Source organism: Entelurus aequoreus, linkage group LG18 (genome assembly GCF_033978785.1).
Source record: "Entelurus aequoreus isolate RoL-2023_Sb linkage group LG18, RoL_Eaeq_v1.1, whole genome shotgun sequence".
NCBI classification, from domain to species: Eukaryota; Metazoa; Chordata; class Actinopteri; order Syngnathiformes; family Syngnathidae; genus Entelurus; species Entelurus aequoreus.
Genome location: NC_084748.1, coordinates 18,555,155 through 18,576,308, shown reverse-complemented (window position 1 = coordinate 18,576,308; position 21,154 = coordinate 18,555,155). Strand labels below are relative to the sequence as shown.

Here is a 21,154-nt window from a genome sequence, read left to right as displayed (position 1 = left end):
TGTGACAGCTTTAGATAGTTACGTACACCTTTCACTTTTTTCATCTAATTTCTTAAACTGGTGTGTTTAAACACCCTTGATTGAAGTGAAATACTAAGTTTTAAAGAAGGGGAGACTTGACTAGTTTCCAGGAGCTGCACTAAGAATATATATATTTTTTTTTAAATGATTCGTATTGTCTACTGACGATAATTCTGTATCAGATCATCTACTTTACACTCTAAAGTAAAGAAAGACTTGTCATATTTTCTGTCAGATTTGAGTGGATAATGACAAGTTGTAGGATTACATTCATATTTTGACATCTACATATTGAATTTGTTGGCACGATTTTTGTAAAAAAAATATATATATATAAATAATTTTTCCAAACAAAACCTAAATATGTCAATATCAATTTTAAAAATTGAAAAACCTAATTAGGGTTATTACGGAGCCCCTAAAGGGACATGGGAATTTTTTATTGGCCACGAGAAACTTTTTATTAAAAAAAAAAAAAAAATTATTATTATTTATATATATATATATATATATATATATATATATATATATACATATATATATATATATGGCCACGAGAAACTTTTTATTAAAAAAAAAAAAAAAAAATTATTTATATATATATATATATATATATAAATAATAATATTTTTTATTTTTAAAATAAAAAATATTATTATTTATATATATATATATATATATATATATATATATATATATATATATATATATATATATATATATATATATATATATATATATAAATAATAATATTTTTTATTTTTTTTTAAAAAAAGTTTCTCGTGGCCATATATATATATATATATAAATAATATTTTTTTTTTTTTTTTTAATAAAAAGTTTCTCGTGGCCACGAGAAAGTATATATATATATATATATATATATATATATATATATATATATATATATATATATATATATATATATATATATATATATATATACACATACATACATATATATATATATATATATATATATATATATATATATATATATATATATATATATATATACATACATACATACATACATACATACATACATACATACATACATACATACATACATACATACATATATATATATATATATATATATATATATATATATATATATATATATATATATATATATATATATATATATATATATATATATATGGGTTAGTGCGTCTGCCTCACAATACGAAGGTCCTGAGTAGTCGTGAGTTCAATCCCGGCCTCGGGATCTTTCTGTGTGGAGTTTGCATGTTCTCCCTGTGACTGCGTGGGTTCCCTCCGGGTACTCCGGCTTCCTCCCACCTCCAAAGACATGCACCTGGGGATAGGTTGATTGGCAACACTAAATTGGCCCTAGTGTTTGAATGTGAGTGTGAATGTTGTCTGTCTATCTGTGTTGGCCCTGCGATGAGGTGGCGACTTGTCCAGGGTGTACCCCGCCTTCAGCCCGATTGTAGCTGAGATAGGCTCCAGCACCCCCGCGACCCCGAAGGGAATAAGCGGTAAAAAATGGATGGATGGATGGATATATTATATATACACATATAAATTATATGGGTAGATATTTGTTCTAAAAAGGGTATTTCAAAAAGTAAACAGTACAGTAGATAGTTGATGTTGATATATGTAATGCACATAAGGGTATTCTAGTCAGATGCGCGTGTGTAAATATACGATGTGTAAATATCAAAATATTACGTACGTCGAATCACTTTTTGTCAGGCAATATTACATTTAATGACAATATTACATGAATGAATACATCCAAACACGTTGTACATATTTATTATTTGCAGGAAGAAATAACAGTTACAATTGTGTGTGTATCTTCCAAGCAAGAAAGAAGTTTGATCACATCAACATCGGACTAACTGACACACTCCGCTTCGCTGCAGGTCCGCAAGCCACAGCCAACTTTTTGACTTGGGGGCCGCATTGGGTTAAAAAATTGTATATATAAAAATTTACATATATATATTTATATTTATATATATATCCATCCATCCATTGTCTACCGCTTGTCCCTTTTAGGGTCGCGGTGGGTGCTGGAGCCTATCTCAGCTGCATTCGGGCGGAAGGCGGGGTACACCCTGGACAAGTCGCCACCTCATCGCAGGGCCAACACAGATAGACAGACAACATTCACACACTAGGGCCAATTTTAGTGTTGCCAATCAACCTATCCCCAGGTGCATGTCTTTGGAGATGGGAGGAAGCCGGAGTACCCGGAGGGAACCCACGCAGTCACGGGGAGAACATGCAAACTCCACACAGAAAGATCCAGAGCCCGGGATTGACCTCAGGACTACCCAGGACCTTCGTGTGTATATATATATATATATATATATGATGATTTCATTTTCCAGCATGATCTGGCACCTGCCCACAGTGCCAAAACAACCAGTAACTGGTGTACTGACCATGGCATTACTGTCCTCGATTGGCCTGCCCACTCCCCTGACCTGAACCCCATAGAGAATTTGTGGGGTATTGTGAAGAAGAAGCTGAAAGACACCAGACCCAATAATGCAAATGAGCTAAAGGCCGCTATTGAAGCATCCTGGGCATCCATAACACCTCAGCAATGCCACAGGCTGATTGCCTCCATGCCACGCCGCATTGATGCAGTAATCCGTGCAATAAGATTCCCAACCAAGTACTGAGTGCATTAATTGACATTTTCAAATGTTTGATTCTGTTTTGCGGTTATAAATCTTTTGTTTTTACTTGGTCTGAGGAAATATTCTAATTTTTTGAGATAGGATTTTTGAGTTTTCTTAAGCTGTATGCCATAATCAGCAATATTAAAATAATAAAAGGCTTGCAATATTTCAGTTGATGTGTAATGAATCCAGAATGTATGACATTTTTGTTTTTTTAGCCGCATTACAGAAAATAAAGGACTTTATCACAATATTAAAATGTTCTGAGACAGTCCTGTATATCTGCATTCCCAGCTCATTGGCTGTGCCAGCAATCGGAGTGTTGCTGGTTACTGGGGTTCAATTCCCACCTTCTACGTTCCTAGTCATGTCCGTTGTGTCCTTGGGCAAGACACTTCACCCTTTGCCTCTGATGGCTGCTGGTTAGCGCCTTGCATGGCAGCTCCCGCCATCAGTGTGTGAATGTGTGTGTGAATGGGTGAATGTGGAAATACTGTCAAAGCGCTTTGAGTACCTTGAAGGTAGAAAAGCGCTATACAAGTACAACCCATTTATCATTATAATTTGTTATTACATAACACTTTCCCACCACTTGTGGCAGTAACGCATCACTTAGCTGACAAAGTGAAGCATGAAAAGCTCAAACAATCAGAAAAAGTCAGGAGCAAAAATCATGGAGAAGTTTTATTAAAAGTTAAAGTACCACTGATAGTCACACACACATTAGGTGTGGTGAAATTATTCTCTGCATTTCACCAATCCCCTTGTTCACCCCCTGGGAGGTGAGGGGAACAGTGAGCAGCAACGGTGGCCGCGCTCGGGGATCATTTTGGTGATTTTCCCCCTAATTCCAACCCTTGATGCTGAGTGCCAAGCAGGGAGATAATGGGTCACATTTTTATAGTCTTTGGTATGACTCGGCCAGGGTTTGAACTCACGACCTACCGATCTCAGGGCGGACACCCTAACCTGCGCCAAAAAGACAATGACTATTTTTTTCCCAAGTATATATTGAAAGAGTGGACGGCTTCAAGACGGCCGTGATAAGATAAATCTGGGTAAGTGTATTAAAACCTTAGATTTGAAATGTTCATTTTCTGGCATAATCTTCATGCTTTTTTCCCCCTTTGGATCCCATGTTATTCCCCCGGTGCACACACACAATAATCATCAAACAAATGACCAGAAACAAGATAAAACTCCCTTTAATATGCAATGAATCATTTTCAAGTCACCGTTGTTTTCCCTAACGTCTGTTGGTAACAAAACAATACTGTATACAAACACTAAATTGCTACATCAATGTAAACAAGATATATATAAAAAAAAAAGAGTCTTACTGTGATAAAACAAGTATTTGCTGTTGTCTTATTCTTACTTTCAACACATCTTTGACCAACCTTCACCAAGCTCACAGGTATTCCAAAAGTATTAAGAAATACAATATGGCAACGTAACATTCAAACACCAATTTTCTCAGGGTTTTTTTGTCCTTTTTCTCGTTTTTGTTTTTTTTAACACTCAGATGTTTTAGTTCAGTGGTTTTAATGTCAAGCGTACTGTTGAAGGCTCATGTGCACGTCAGCCATGCAGTCATTTAATAATCAACACAACATTTCCTCTAATTCCAAAGTGTTCGTACTAAAAAGAAGACGGAAGTGAGCTTGTGTCGTCTGCCTGCTTGTGGAGTTAGAACATGAGTAGAAAAGTGAGGAGGCTGCAGAAGCGTTCAAGGCATTTATAGTGAGACACTTTCTGTGCTGGCGAGAAACCAAACAGTATTAACTCAAACAAAAAAGGGGTACAAAAAAGGAAAGGTTCTGTCATTTATGTTAAAAAAAATGTAACGGCCTCACTCGACTGAGATGTGGCCTCTTTAGGTAAAGGTGGAAATTAAGTGTGTGTGTGTGTGTGCGTGCATGTGTGAGAGAGAAAGAGGCGAAAAGTTTATGACAGGATATTGGACATGAATTCGTAGAAGCGCTTGGAGTACTGCTCCGGGTTCACCGTTGAGATCTCGGCCCCCGCCTGAAAAAAAAAACAATAAAAAATGACATCAGAAGTACACCAAATACTTTCAGGTTGTGTGTACTTGAGTTTTTGGCCAAAAATATTCAAAAGAAAAATCAAATACCCTATTTTCCGGACCGTAGGGCGCACCGGATTATAAGGCGCACTGCAGACGAATGGTCTATTTTCGATATGTTTTCATATACAAACCCCGTTTCCATATGAGTTGGGAAATTGTGTTAGATGTAAATATAAACGGAATACAATGATTTGCAAATCCTTTTCAACCCATATTCAATTGAATGCACTACAAAGACAAGATATTTGATGTTCAAACTCATAAACTTTTTTTTTTTTGCAAATAATAATTAACTTAGAATTTCATGGCTGCAACACGTGCCAAAGTAGTTGGGAAAGGGAATGTTCACCACTGTGTTACATCACCTTTTCTTTTAACAACACTCAATAAACGATTGGGAACTGAGGAAACTAATTGTTGAAGCTTTGAAAGTGGAATTCTTTCCCATTCTTGTTTTATGTAGAGCTTCAGTCCTTCAACAGTCCGGGGCCTCCGCTGTGGTATTTTACGCTTCATAATGCGCCACACATTTTCGATGGGAGACAGGTCTGGACTGCAGGCGGGCCAGGAAAGTACCCGCACTCTTTTTTTACGAAGCCACGCTGTTGTAACACGTGCTGAATGCGGCTTGGCATGGTCTTGCTGAAATAAGCAGGGGCGTCCATGAAAAAGACGGCGCTTAGAGTAAGTTACCCATGTCTTGGCCACTAATGCACCCCCATACTATCACAGATGCTGGCTTTTGAACTTTGCGTCGGTAACAGTCTGGATGGTTCGCTTCCCCTTTGGTCCGGATGACACGATGTCGAATATTTCCAAAATTTTTTTGAAATGTGGACTCGTCAGACCACAGAACACTTTTCCACTTTGCATGAGTCCATCTTAGATGATTTCGGGCCCAGAGAAGCCGGCGGCGTTTCTGGATGTTGTTGATAAATGGCTTTCGCTTTGTGTGGTGATATCCTTCAGAGATTGATGTCAGTTTTTGATACAGTGCCATCTGAGGGATCGAAGGTCACGGTCATTCAATGTTGGTTTCCGGCCACGCCGCTTACGTGGAGTGATTTCTCCAGATTCTCTGAACCTTTTGATGACCGTAGATGTTGAAATCCCTAAATTTCTTGCAATTGCACTTTGAGAAACGTTGTTCTTGAAAATGATTTGCAAATCATTGTATTCAGTTTATATTTACATCTAACAAAATTTCCCAACTCATATGGAAACGGGGTTTGTATAAAGCGCATCGGATTATAGGGAGCATTAAAGGAGTGTTAGAACAATTATGTATATATTATCACACAACTCTTATGCTTAAGGACCGTTGCTATAGTTATTATCAATTGTGCCGAAATTGTATTTTTCTTTGTCTGTGCAAAGCTGGCAATCCAAAAGATTGCAAGCCAGTCTCATATCAGTGTTTGTTTCCAGAGTCGGCCTGCTGACTGCCAAGGCCGAACATCGAGTACCGTGACGCAGACAGAGCAGAGACAAGGCGATATCACGACTGTCAGCACATTAGCATTTTTGTATAATCATATATTGTGTCTAACTGGAGCTGTCGAGATTACCCCCTTCCCTCAGCGACAGCTTCAGTGATGTAACCAGGGACCTCCCAAATAAATAGAGGAAGCACGTGGGCTGGACTTTTAGAACGTAGTTCGGATTTGTAACTAGAGTACAGCCCAAAACACGTCTCTCCTCAATTGAGCAAAATTTAACTCTGTCTCTGCATGATTCCTTGCTTCTCGTCTGTTTAATAGATGTCATCTGTGTTTGAACCTGACATTAAAGGAGTCATATCATTATATATTTTTCTAAATGGAAAACACTTCCTTGTGGTCTACATCAGTGGTCCCCAACCACCGGGCCGCGGCCCGATACCGGTCTGCGGACCGATTGGTTCCGGGCCGCGCAAGAAATTTAATTTAATTAAAAAAAATATTTTAAAAAAATGTTTTGTTTTTTTTAATTAAATCAACATAAAAACACAATATATACATTATATATCAATATAGATCAATACAGTCTGCAGGGATACAGTCCGTAAGCACACATGATTGTATTTCTTTATGAAAAAAAAACAACAACCCCCCTCCCCCCCGGGACAAATTTTCAAGCGTTGACCGGACCCCAGCTACAAAAAGATTGGGGACCACTGGTCTACATAACATGTAATGGTGGTTATTTGGTCAAAATGTTGCGTAGATGATGTTTTACAGATAACTTTCAAGCCGCTTTCTGACAGTCGATTCTGGATGCGCCGTTTTGTGGGCGGTCTTATTTACGTGGATCACCTTCGACGGCGCCTTCTCCCCGTCATCTTTGTTGTAGCGTGCAAGAACGGGAGTGAAAGAAGTGTCAAAATATGGAGCTAACTGTTTTAATGACATTCAGACTTTACTTAAATCAATAACGGAGCAGCATCTCCTCATCCGCTGCAAATGTGTCCCATGAAAAAACGTCCGACCGGAACTGTCTAATAACTAAAGTTCCTTGGGTGAATAATGTAAACTCACTACACCGGTATGTTTTAGTGCTTTCATGGCGAGTTTACTGACAGATATAAGTAAGAACTTTACACTACTTTATATTAGAAATGGCAACAGCGGAGGATGAATGCCACACAACAAGAAGATAGAGAAAAAGGCGGACACGCAAAATTTTTTAGGACCAATGCAGATCCCAAATACAGATCAGCAGGTACCAGAAGGTAAGAACATTTGTGTTTGCATAATATTGTGAAACAAAACGCCAGATATGTCTTACCTTATACCAGCGTGTCTCAAAGTGTGGGGCGCGCCCCACTGGTGGGGAATAGAGACATGACAGGTGGGGCGCGAGGAACGGGAGTAAATGTCACTTAAATTTCTTTTTTTTTTAAATTATATTCTTAGATATTTTTTTTTACTATGCTTTCATTTTCTATACACACTGTAAATCATTTTGTGATTCTGTCTGTAAAATCCGCTATATAAATAAATGTAAATTACTTATTTTTCCTGTAGGCTTTAATTTTCTAGGTAGGAGCGAAAGTTTGACAGACATAGCAACAGTAACTAATGGGGGCGGGGCAAAGCGGAACAAACTTTCCGATGAGCTGTTCAAGATAATGGACAGTTTCCTCAAAGAACACGACTTTAAATGGGAAAACTGTGTGGGCTTTTGCTCTGATGGCGCACAGACCATGGCAGGGTCAAGAAACGGGTTGCAGGCTCTAATAAAGAGGGTTGCGCCAAATGCGCATTGGACACACTGTGTCATTCACTCGCGTCAAGGCAGCTCAGCCCCGAACTCAATGAGGTTTTACCAGATGTTGTGAGCGCGGTAAATTTGATGAAAACACAAGCACTGAAAGCGCGACTGTTCTCTGCACTGTGTGAGGAAATGGGAGCTGATCATACAGCCGTGCTGTTTCACAGTGAAGCAAGGTGGCTCTCCTGGGGCAAAGTGCTGCCGCGCGTCTTTCAGCTCAGGGCAGACATTCGGATCTTTTTGGAGGAGGAGCGCATGCAAGCAAGTTCAGTGATGAACAATTTCTGTTGAAGCTGGCCTACCTCAGCGATATGTTTGGCAAGCTGAATGAGGTAAATCTTCAGCTCCAAGGCAAGGATAAGCACATACCCCAACTGCCAGACAAAATCACTGCGTTCTCCCGAAAGCTCGAGGGATGGGGCAGGCGCCTCGACCAACAAAATATTGATGCCTTTGAGAACCTGGGTAAGGTTGCTGAAACCACCGAATCTGGTGCCACCACAGTGATCCCCTGCATCAAGCAACACATCTCCTCCCTGAGAGAAATGTTTCACAAATACTTCCCCATCAACAGTGCTCAGTACAACTGGGTTATGGATCCATTCAATGCAGTAGGTTGGTATTTATTGAATATTATACTCATTTATTATACATGCATTTTATCTGTGTTGCATGCTACTTACTAACTGGAATGTTAGTCCAGATTGTTGTGTCCAGATGATTGTTGTCCAACAGATTTATTTGCATTTATTATGTAATGAAAAATAAAGTAAGCCTATTCATTTATAATCTATCTGCAGCACCTGCTGATTTCATGTCTGCTGAGGAGGACCAGTTTATTGTACTGACATCTGACTCCACCCTGAGGGTGAGGCTCACCACTTATTTGATTTATTATTGAACTTGATGCAAGTTATAACACTTTTATTTGATTTATTATTGAACTTGATGCAAGTTATAACACTTTTATTTGATTTATTATTGAACTTGATGCAAGTTATAACACTTTTATTTGATTTATTATTGAACTTGATGCAAGTTATGACACTTTTTTTATTTATTTATTATTGAACTTGATGCAAGTTATAACACTTTTGTTTTATTTATTATTGAACTTGATGCAAGTTATTTAATTTATTATTGAACTTGATGCAAGTTATACCACAGCTGCACAGTTATTTTATTTATTATTGAACTTGATGTTATTTTATGTTATTGAGTTTGAATGTATACAACTTGATGTTACTTGATGTTCAATAAATTTGAAAATGTTAAGCTTGGCATTAGCGTTCTGTTGGGGCGATGGGGGCAGGTGGGGCTTGAAAACTCCCCCTTGTCCAAAGTGGGGGATGACAAAAAAAGTTTGAGAACCACTGCCTTATACACACACCATAATAATAGTCGTATGTTGAAGCACAGTACAATCCATCAAGTGGTGCGGCTTCATAACTTCAAAGTCGTACAAAAACATTTTGATAGATTTTAGGAGCGCCGTGTATAATGTTCTATATTTTCAATGGAACATATAAAATGTTGGTGTTGTTTACTTGAGTCATATTGCAGTCTACACATATATATTAAGTGTGACTGCCATCTACTGGTCACACTTATCATTTCACCATGTACCAAATAAAATAGCGTCGAGGTAGGTAAGCACAACCAGAATTATTCCGTACATTAGATGCACCGTGTTCTAAGGCGCACTGTCGAGTTTTGAGAAAAAAAAATATTTTAAGTGCGCCTTAACCTCTTAAGGCCCAAGCTGTTTGTTTACATGCTTTTTTTAATTTATCTTTGCTATTTGGGCTTATTGGACCCTAATTAGAATAAAAAACTAATAATCATCTTTTTATATGATGTACTTAGTCCATAAGTAACAAACGTGTACTTCATGTTTAGTGACATGCTAATTCTTACTTTTACACTTTTTTTCTCCAAATTCCATTGTATGTTATACTGTTCTGACACCACCAGATGGCAGTATAAGTGTCCACATAAGGCCATAAGACCCCTATTCAGTAGTGTACACAATTTTGGAAATAAGAGCTAAAAGGTGCTGTCCACGCATCCTTTAGAGAGTCCGGAAAATACGGTAAACTTTGAAGCTGATGGTAATTTTTGCACTAAATAGGAAGTAACTGTGCGTGTTTTATTACAACTACCGTATTTTTCGAAGTATAAGTCGCGCCTGCCGAAAATGCATAATAAAGAAGGAAAAAAACATATAAATCACACTAGAGTATAAGTCGCATTTTTTGGGGAAATTTATTTGATAAAACCCAACACCCAGAATAGACATTTGAAAGGCAATTTAAAATAAATAAAGAATAGTGAACAACAGGCTGAATAAGTGTACGTTATATGACGCATAAATAACCAACTGAGAACGTGCCTGGTATGTTAATGTCAGGGGCGTCACTAGCTTTTAAGGACAGGGGGGCTTAGCCCCCAGGAGATGCAGGATGCGAGCGAACGTAGCGCACGAGCACAAAACTTCACAAACGGCTAACAAAGAATTTGAAATTATTCATTGTTATTATTATTATTTCAGTGGGTTTATTTTCAATCTGTGTTCAGTACAACAACAAACATGGGTTTGCACAGTGACATTTTGTTTACAGCATCAACAAGAAACAATTACTTGCATGATCCTTCAAGATACACTGAAACACAATGAAAGTCATGGCATTAGCCTTTATGTTATTCATTCACAACATAGAGGCTAATGCCACCACTTTCGCTCACAATACAATAATTGTTTGTTCCCAAATATTTTGAAGTTGCACAGATTACATTTTGGGCACATATGTGATTAAAATGGTTGTAAATTCAAGCCCTGGAAATATTACTTAATTACTTGAATTAAAGTAATATCTGGATCGGGATAATTTGGCTTGTATATAATATATTTATATATATATTATGGCAAGCCCTTAAGGAAATTAAATATATATGGAAGTCTGAATAGAAATGAGAAACATTTATATATACTGTAAATAAGAAAGACTTAGTCTGCTGATCTGAAAAAGAGCCAAAGCTGTCAAAGAGCTGAGGGACCATCTTCAAAGTGCAATGCTAAAACAAATAATGCAAACAATAAAATGTAACTTCCAGGGCTTGAGATTAACGTAGTCCCGGGGACGGTAAAAAAAATGCACGGGACGAAATTAAATGCTCCCGGGGACAATGGCTTTTAACCATTTTTTTTCTTTTTCTTTTTATGTATTTATTCATTTTACATTTTGTATTAAATGTCTTGGTTTTTCCACCCTTTGAAAATCCTATGAAATGTTTAACAAGCCATCCTATAATAATACAACAGCTATTAATGTAACAATACTATAAAACAACTATATTTAATGATGTTTTCATTATTTTAACAATAGGCTAATGTATATTACTTTATATAGATTCTACAGGAAACACAAAACTTAAAAACTAAATTATATACAATTGCAGACACAAGGTTCTTGTTCTGCAGTGCTGTGTGCTAATGTGCTTTGTACACCTGCAGGACCGCAAGCAAGGTCGCAGAGAAAATGCGGACTGGATTTTGAGTGATGTGGGCATTTTTTATATGAACAAGTGGATTGAATTGGATACCAACGCACTAACGGGGCTCTCTACCTTACACTATGAAGTGAGGGGAAACTGAGTGAATAATGACAGGTTATATTATTATTTATTTGAACTCATATTCGGGCCACTTTATAATGAATATGTCGGCATGTATTTGTAAAAAAAACAAAACACCAAATTATTTAAAGGGGCTTAAGAACATTTTGGGGGGGCTTGAGCCCCCCTAAAATAGGCCTAACAACGCCAATGGTTAAAGGCCTACTGAAACCCACTACTACCGACCACGCAGTCTGATAGTTTATATATCAATGATGAAATCTTAACATTATAACACATGCCAATACGGCCGGGTTAACTTATAAAGTGACATTTTAAATTTGCCGCTAAACTTCCGGTTCGAAACGCCTCTGAGGATGACGTATGCGCGTGACGTAGACCGGCGAACACGGGTATGCCTTCCACATTGAAGCCAATACGAAAAAGCTCTGTTTTCATTTCATAATTCCACAGTATTCTGGACATCTGTGTTCGTGAATCTGTTTCAATCATGTTCATTGCATTATGAAGAAGGAAGCTGAGCAAGCAAAGAAGAAAGTTGTCGGTGCGAAATGGACGTATTTTTCGAACGTAGTCAGCCACAACAGTACACAGCCGGCGCTTCTTTGTTTACATTCCCGAAAGATGCAGTCAAGATGGAAGAACTCGGATAACAGAGACTCTAACCAGGAGGACATTTGACTTGGATACACAGACGCCTGTAGAGAACTGGGACAACACAGACTCTTACCAGGATTACTTTGATTTGGATGACAAAGACGCAGACGTGCTACTGTGAGTATGCAGCTTTGGCTTTTTTTTGCGTATGTACGTAACTTTTTTAAAATATATAAGCTTTATGAACCTTGGGTTAGGTGAACGGTCTTTTGGGCTGAGTGATTGTGTGTGTTGATCATGTGTTTGAATTGTATTGGCGTGTTCTATGGAGCTAGGAGCTAGCAGAGGAGCTAGGAGCTAGCATAACAAACACGCAGGTGTTATTATGCAGGATTAATTTGTGGCATATTAAATATAAGCCTGGTTGTGTTGTGGCTAATAGAGTATATATATGTCTTGTGTTTATTTACTGTTGTAGTCATTCCCAGCTGAATATCAGGTACCGTGAGTATGCAGCCTTGGCTGCTAAACATTCGATAACTTGACCGTATGTGCGCGTCACGTACGTAACTTTTTAAAAATATATAAGCTTTATGAACCTTGGGTTAGGTAAACGGTCTTTTGGGCTGAGTTATTGTGTGTGTTGATCAGGTGTTTGAATTGTATTGGCGTGTTCTATGGAGCTAGGAGCTAGCAGAGGAGCTAGGAGCTAGCATAACAAACACGCAGGTGCTTTTATGCAGGATTAATTTGTGGCATATTAAATATAAGCCTGGTTGTGTTGTGGCTAATAGAGTATATATATGTCTTGTGTTTATTTACTGTTGTAGTCATTCCCAGCTGAATATCAGGTCACCCCCGGCTCTCACAGCATCTTCCCTATCTGAATAGCTTCAACTCCCCACTAGTCCTTCACTTGCACTTTACTCATCCACAAATCTTTCATCCTCGCTCAAATTAATGGGGAAATTGTCGCTTTCTCGGTCCGAATCTCTCTCACTTCATGCGGCCATCATTGTAAACAATAGGGAACTTTGCGTATATGTTCAACTGACTACGTCACGCTACTTCCGGTAGGTGCAAGCCTTTTTTTTATCAGATACCAAAAGTTGCAATCTTTATCGTCGTTGTTCTATACTAAATCCTTTCAGCAAAAATATGGCAATATCGCGAAATGATCAAGTATGACACATAGAATAGATCTGCTATCCCCGTTTAAATAAAAAAAAATTCATTTCAGTAGGCCTTTCACGTAACATATTATGGTAAGAGTCATTCAAATAACTATAACATATAGAACATGCTATACGTTTACCAAACAATCTGTCACTCCTAATCGCTAAATCCAATGAAATCTTATACGTCTAGTCTCTTACGTGAATGAGCTAAATAATATTATTTGATATTTTACGGTAATGTGTTAATAATTTCACACATAAGTCGCTCCTGAGTATAAGTCGCACCCCCGGAAAAAACTGCGACTTATAGTCCGAAAAATACGGTACTTGTTTTTTATTTATCTGTACATAGTACAATAGCTTAGTGTGCAATATGTATTAATGATTTTATTGTAGTTTTACTTTTGTTACTGTACAGTGCATCCGAAAACTATTCGCAGTGCTTCACGTTTTCCACATTTTGTTATGTTACAGCCTTAGTCCAAACTGGAATAAATAAATTTTGTCCTTACATTTCTACAGACAATACCCTATAATTACAACGTGAAGAGAGTTTTTTTTAAATTGTTGTAAATTTATTAAAACTAAAAAATATCCCACGGCCAGTGTTTATACCATACCTGCACGATACCTAAAGCGCTCTACATTAAACGTCACATTCACACACTGATGGCGGAAGCTGCCATGCAAGGCCTTAACTACAAACCATCAGGAGCAAGGGTAAAGTGTCTTGCCCAAGGACACAATGGCCTTGACTAAGATAGCGGAAGGTGGATTCGAACCGGGAAGTTGCTGGAACGGCCGCTCTACAATCTGCGCCACGTGGCCCACAAGTACATAAGTACTCACAGTCTTTGCTCAGTAATTTGTTGATGCACCTTTGGCAGCAATTACAGTGTCAAATCCGTTTGAATACAATGCCATAAGCTTGGCACACCTATCTTTTGGGCAGTTTTGCCCATTCCTCTTTGCAGCGTGTATGCATGGCGACAACGGGAGATGTGTTGTCATCATACATAGACATCAAACAACAATACGAGCCCTTAAAAAGGATGATTGAAACGGTCACTAAATGCTCTCAGTCCGGATTTAAAAGCATTTAATAATACATATTCTTTTTGTAGCATGTTCCAAACAAAATGAGCTGATTGGACGAAAGCGAAATAATAATGGCAGACCAATACTGAATGAGATAAAAGTTTGGACACACCCTCTCCTCATTCAATGCCTTTTCTTTATTTTCATGACTATTTACATTGTAGATTGTCACTGAAGGCATCAAAACTATGAATGAACACATGTGGAGTTATGTACTTAACAAAAAAAGGTGAAATAACTGAAAACATGTTTTATATCCTAGTTTCTTCAAAATAGCCACTCTTTGCTCTGATTACTGCTTTGCACACTATTGGCATTCTCTCGATGAGCTTCAAGCACACCTGTGAAGTGAAAACCATTTCAGGTGACTACCTCTTGAAGCTCATCAGAATTTCAGTTTAAGCGCTATTCTGGCTTACAGATTATTTCTAGTTTTGCACCCATCACTGCTAAACATGGTTTACCCCCCTCTCTTGTCGATAGTGCTTTTTTTAAGATGGTCAAGTCTGGGAAACAACAACATTAAAGATTTATACATTGACATAGGGCTGGGCGATATGGCCTTTTTTTAATATCGCGATATTTTAAGGCCATATCGCAATACACGATATATATCTCGATATTTTGCCTTTAGCCTTGAATGAACACTTGATGCATATAATCACAGCAGTATGATGATTCTATGTGTCTACATTAAAATATTCTTCTTCATACTGCATTAATATATGCTACTTTAAAACTTTCAATCAATCAATCAATGTTTATTTATATAGCCCTAAATCACAAATGTCTCAAAAACTTTCATGCAGAGAAGGAAATCACAACAAAAAAAAATGACTATTTTTTCATACGGTGTTGATCTGGAAATGTTTGCCTCTGCATTTTGATGGTGTGGGCGTGTGGCACCGAACGGAGATGTTGACATGCGGAGTAAGCACTGTTCATTCTCTAGCAGGTGACTTTTCAAATGATGCTACATATTAGCAGTAATGCTACTTTTTATAGCGACGCTTTCGCCCCACACTTGACAAATTACGGTTGTCTGTTCGACATATTCCCACTTGAAGCCAAACCACCACCAGACAATGGACCCCCTGCTGTTTTTTGGGGGAATGAATTATTCCTTCATTTGTTACCAGATTCGCACCTTCTTTCTCTCGTATTACCGCTAGCATCACAGCTAACGTTACCCATGCTGCTACCTCTTTGATGCGCGAGGGCGTATACGTATGTGACGTATGTCGTGACAGTATGTGACGTGTGTAGAAGCTGCGCTTGCTGTCTGTGAGAAGGAGAGACAGGAAAGAGCAAGGAAAGCCTGTAGTGTAATGCCAGCAGCTGGAAGCAACTGCGTGAGAACGCTTACTCGAATATCACGATATAGTCATTTTCTATATCGCACAGAGACAAACCCGTGATATATCGCGCATATCGATATATCGCCCAGCCCTACATTGACAACATTTTTGCCTCTTTCCAGCAACTTGGTGATGAATGTTCACTCCCCAATTAACCCTTTTTTTGGATATCTACAGATCTGCAGTTTTGTTCGTAATACTTTCAACCCAGCTTTCCAAACTTACCAACTGACACAGTTTTAGATGCTTTTTTGACAACACTTCTGACGTTAAAAGGATCCATTACACGTATTTATAACCACATTTTTCCTTTACGTCCTGAGTCTCTGTATTCCATGAAGTCACTTTGGGAGGGTGATTCAGAAGTGACCCCATCGGAGGAGAGCTGGACAGAGATTTTAAGTAGAGCTTATAAGTCTTCTATTTGTGCTAGACACAACCTTATTCAATGCAAGCTAATACATCATACGTATTATACGAAGGTTCGACTTGCTAAGGTGTATATATGAAAATATCGGTATTATGTGATCGACACTATCGACAAGAGAGGGGGGTAAACCATGTTTAGCAGTGATGGGTGCAAAACTAGAAATAATCTGTAAACCAGAATAGCGCTTAAACTGAACCCAAATTCTGATGAGCTTCAAGAGGTAGTCACCTGAAATAGTTTTCACTTCACAGGTGTGCTTCAAGCTCACAGAGAGAATGCCAAAAGTGTGCAAAGCAGTAATCAGAGCAAAGAGGGGCTATTTTGAAGAAACTAGAATATAAAACATGTTTTCATTTTTTTCACCTTTTTTTGTTAAGTACATAACTCCACATGTGTTCATTCATAGTTTTGATGCCTTCAGAGACAATCTACAATGTAAATAGTCATGAAAATAAAGAAAAGGCATTAAATGAGGAGAAGGTGTATCCACACTTTTGGCCTATACTGTATATCTCATTCAGTATTGGTCTGCCATTATTATTTCGCTTTCATCCAATCAGCTCCTTTTGTTTGGAACATGCTACAAAAAGAATATGTATTATTAAAGGCCTACTGAAATGAATTTTTTTTTATTTAAACGGGGATAGCAGATCCATTCTATGTGTCATACTTGATCATTTCGCGATATTGCCATATTTTTGCTGAAAGGATTTAGTAGAGAACATCGACGATAAAGTTCACAACTTTTGGTCGCTGATAAAAAAAAGCCTTGCCTGTACCGGAAGTAGCGTGAAGTCGCAGGTTGAAGGGCTCCTCACATTTCTCCATTGTTTACACCAACAGCGAGAGCGATTCGGACCGAGAAAGCGACGATTACCCCATTAATTTGAGCGAGGATGAAAGATTTGTGGATGAGGTACGTAAGAGTGAAGGACTAGAGTGCAGTGCAGGACGTATCTTTTTTCGCTCTGACCGTAACTTAGGTAAAAGGGCTCATTGGACTCCACACTTTCTCCTTTTTCTATTGTGGATCACGGATTTGTATTTTAAACCACCTCGGATACTATATCCTCTAGAACAGGGGTCACCAACCTTTTTGAGACCAAGAGCTACTTCTTGGGTAGTGATTAATGCGAAGGGCTACCAGTTTGATACACACTTAAATAAATTGCCAGAAATAGCCAATTTGCTCAATTTACCTTTAACTCTATGTTATTATTAATAATTAATGATATTTACACTTAATTGAACGCTTTAAAAGAGGAGAAAACACGAAAAAAATGACAATTCAATTTTGAAACATAGTTTATCTTCAATTTCGACTCTTTAAAATTCAACGGAAAAAAAGAAGAGAAAAACTAGCTAATTCGAATCTTTTTGAAAAAATTTAAAAAATAATTTATGGAACATCATTAGTAATTTTTCCTGATTAAGATTAATTTTAGAATTTTGATGACATGTTTAAAATAGGTTAAAATCCAATCTACACTTTGTTAGAATATATAACAAATTGGATCAAGCTATATTTCTAACAAAGACAAATCATTATTTCTTCTAGATTTTCCAGAACAAAAATTTTAAAAGAAACTCAAAAGACTTTGAAATAAGATTCAAATTTGATTCTACAGATTTTCTAGATTTGCCAGAATAATTTTTTTGAATTTTAATCATAATAAGTTTGAAAAAATTTTTTAACAAATATTCTTTGTTGAAAAAACAGAAGCTAAAATGAAGAATTAAATTAAAATGTATTTATTATTCTTTACAATAAAAAAAAATAAATGTACTTGAACATTGATTTAAATTGTCAGGAAAGAAGAGGAAGGAATTGAAAAGGTAAAAAGGTATATGTGTTTAAAAATCCTAAAATAATTTTTAAGGTTGTATTTTTTCTCTAAAAGCAAAGTAAAAAAATTAATGAATTTATTTAAACAAGTGAAGACCAAGTCTTTAAAATATTTTCTTGGATTTTCAAAATCTATTTGAGTTTTGTCTCTCTTAGAATTAAAAATGTCGGGCAAAGTGAGACCAGCTTGCTAGTAAATAAATACAATTTAAAAAATAGAGGCAGCTCACTGGTAAGTGCTGCTATTTGAGCTATTTTTAGAACAGGCCAGCGGGCTACTCATCTAGTCCTTACGGGCTACCTGGTGCCCGCGGGCACCACGTTGGTGACCCCTGCTCTAGAAAATGAGAGTCGAGAACGCGAAATGGACATTCACAGTGACTTTTATCTCCACGACAATACATCGGAGCTAACGTGATAGCACCGTGCTTAAATGCAGATAGAAACAAAAGAAATAAGCCCCTGACTGGAAGGATAGACAGAAGATCAACAATACTACTATCAGGAGACACCGAACCAAACACTGGACCTGTAACTACACGGTTAATGCTGTGCCGCCTGTCGAAGCCTAGCAATGCTGTTGCTAACGACGCCATTGAAGCTAACTTAGCTACGGGACCTCGTCAGAGCTATGATAAAAACATTAGCGCTCCACCTACGCCAGCCAGCCCTCATCTGCTCATCAACACCCGTGCTCACCTGCGTTCCAGCGATCGACGGCGCGACGAAGGACTTCACCCGATCATCGATGCGGTCTGCGGCTAGCGTCGGATAGCGCGTCTGCTATCCAAGTCAAAGTCCTCCTGGTTGTGTTGCTGCAGCCAGCCGCTAATACACCGATCCCACCTACAGCTTTCTTCTTTGCAGTCTCCATTGTTCATTAAACAAATTGCAAAAGATTCACCAACACAGATGTCCAGAATACTGTGGAATTTTGCGATGAAAACAGAGCTGTTTGTATTGTGATACAATGTGTCCGAATACTTCAGTTTCAACCATTGACGTCACACGCAACCGTCATCATACATAGACGTTTTCAACCGGAAGTTCCCCGGGAAATTTAAAATTGCACTTTATAAGTTAACCCGGCCGTATTGGCATGTGTTGCAATGTAAGATTTCATCATTGATATATAAACTATCAGACTGCGTGGTCGGTAGTAGTGGGTTTCAGTAGGCCTTTAAATGCTTTTAAATCCGGACTGAGAGCATTTAGTGACCGTTTCAATCATCGTTTTAAAGGGCTTATATTATGACCCATTTGTTGTTTGATGTCTATGTATGGTGACAACGCATCTCCCATTGTCGCCATGCATACATGCTGCAGAGAGGAATGGGCAAAACTGCCCAAAGATAGGTGTGCCACGCTTGTGGCATCGTATTTAAACGGATTTGACGCTGTAATTGCTGCCAAAGGTGCATCAATTATTGAGCAAAGGCTGTGAGTACGTATGTACTTGTGGGCGACGTGGCGCAGATTGTAGAGCAGCCGTTCCAGCAACTTCCCGGTTCGAATCCACCTCCCGCTTCACCCTTGCTCCTGATGGTTTGTAGTTAAGGCCTTGCATGGCAGCTTCCGCCATCAGTGTGTGAATGTGACGTTTAATGTAGAGCACTTTCGGTATTGTGCAGCTATGTTATAAACACAGGCCGAGGGGTATTTTTTAGTTTTAATACATTTTTTGTTTTAATAAATTTACAACAATTAAAAAACAAACTCTCTTCACATTGTAATTATAGGGTATTGTCTGTAGTAATGTAAGGACAAAATGAATTTATTCCAGTTTGGACTAAGGCTGTAAAATAAAATGTGAAAAACCTGAAGCAATGCGAATAGTTTTCAGATGCACTGTACAGTAACAAAAGTAAAACTACAATAAGTGATAAATAATACATATTGCACATTAAGCGATTGTACTATGTACAAATAAATAAAAAACAAATAGTTGTAATAAAACATGCACAGTCACTTCCTATTTAGTGCAAAAATTACCATAAGCTTCAAAGTTTACCGTATTTTCCGGACTATAAGGCGCACTTAAAATATTATTTTTTCTCAAAACTCGATCAAAAGTCTCCAGTTAACTTAAAGGCCTACTGAAAGCCACTACTACCGACCACGCAGTCTGATAGTTTATATATCAATGATGAAATCTTAACATTGCAACACATGCCAATATGGCCGGGTTAACTTATAAAGTGCAATTTTAAATTTCCCGCTAAACTTCCGGTTCGAAACGCCTCTGAGGATGACGTACGCGCGTGACGTCAATCATTGAAACGGAAGTATTCGGACACCATTGAAGTCAATACGAAATAGCTCTGTTTTCATGTCATTATTCCACAGTATTCTGGACATCTGTGTTGGTGAATCTGTTGCAATTTGTTCATTGCATTATGGAGAAAGAAGCTGAGCAAGCAAAGAAGAAAGTTGTCGGTGCGAAGCTCTATTTTGCGAGGGAAGTCAGCAGCAACACGTACACAGCCGGCGCTTCTTTGTTTACATTCCCGAAAGATGCAGTCAAGATGGAAGAACTCGGATAACAGAGACTCTAACCAGGAGGACTTTTGACTTCGATACACAGACGCCTGTAGAGAACTGGGACAACACAGACTCTTACCAGGATTACTTTGATCTGGATGACAAAGACGCAGACGTGCTACCGGGAGTATGCAGCTTTGGCTTCCAAACATTTGATCGCTTGACCGTACGTGCGCGTCACATGCGTAACTTTGTTTAAATATATAAGCTTTATGAACCTTGGGTTAGGTGAACGGTCTTTTGGGCTGAGTGATTGTGTGTGTTGATCAGGTGTTTGAATTGTATTGGCGTGTTCTATGGAGCTAGGAGCTAGCAGAGGAGCTAGGAGCTAGCATAACAAACACGTAGGTGTTTTTATGCAGGATTAATTTGTGGCATATTAAATATAAGCCTGGTTGTGTTGTGGCTAATAGAGTATATATATGTCTTGTGTTTATTTACT

General features: G+C 38.0%; 1 protein-coding gene across 1 annotated transcript in view; it reads right to left on the bottom strand.

Moving 5' to 3' along the window:
* Positions 1-3,876: 3,876 nt before the first annotated feature.
* LOC133633900 (phosphatidylinositol 5-phosphate 4-kinase type-2 beta) overlaps positions 3,877-21,154 on the bottom strand; it is a 60,531-nt gene continuing 43,253 nt past the window's right edge. Inside the window, exon 10 of the mRNA XM_062026698.1 lies at positions 3,877-4,715. Within this exon, the coding sequence (XP_061882682.1) occupies positions 4,635-4,715 (81 nt within the window). The 3' untranslated portion in view covers positions 3,877-4,634. The remainder of the gene's footprint in view (positions 4,716-21,154) is intronic.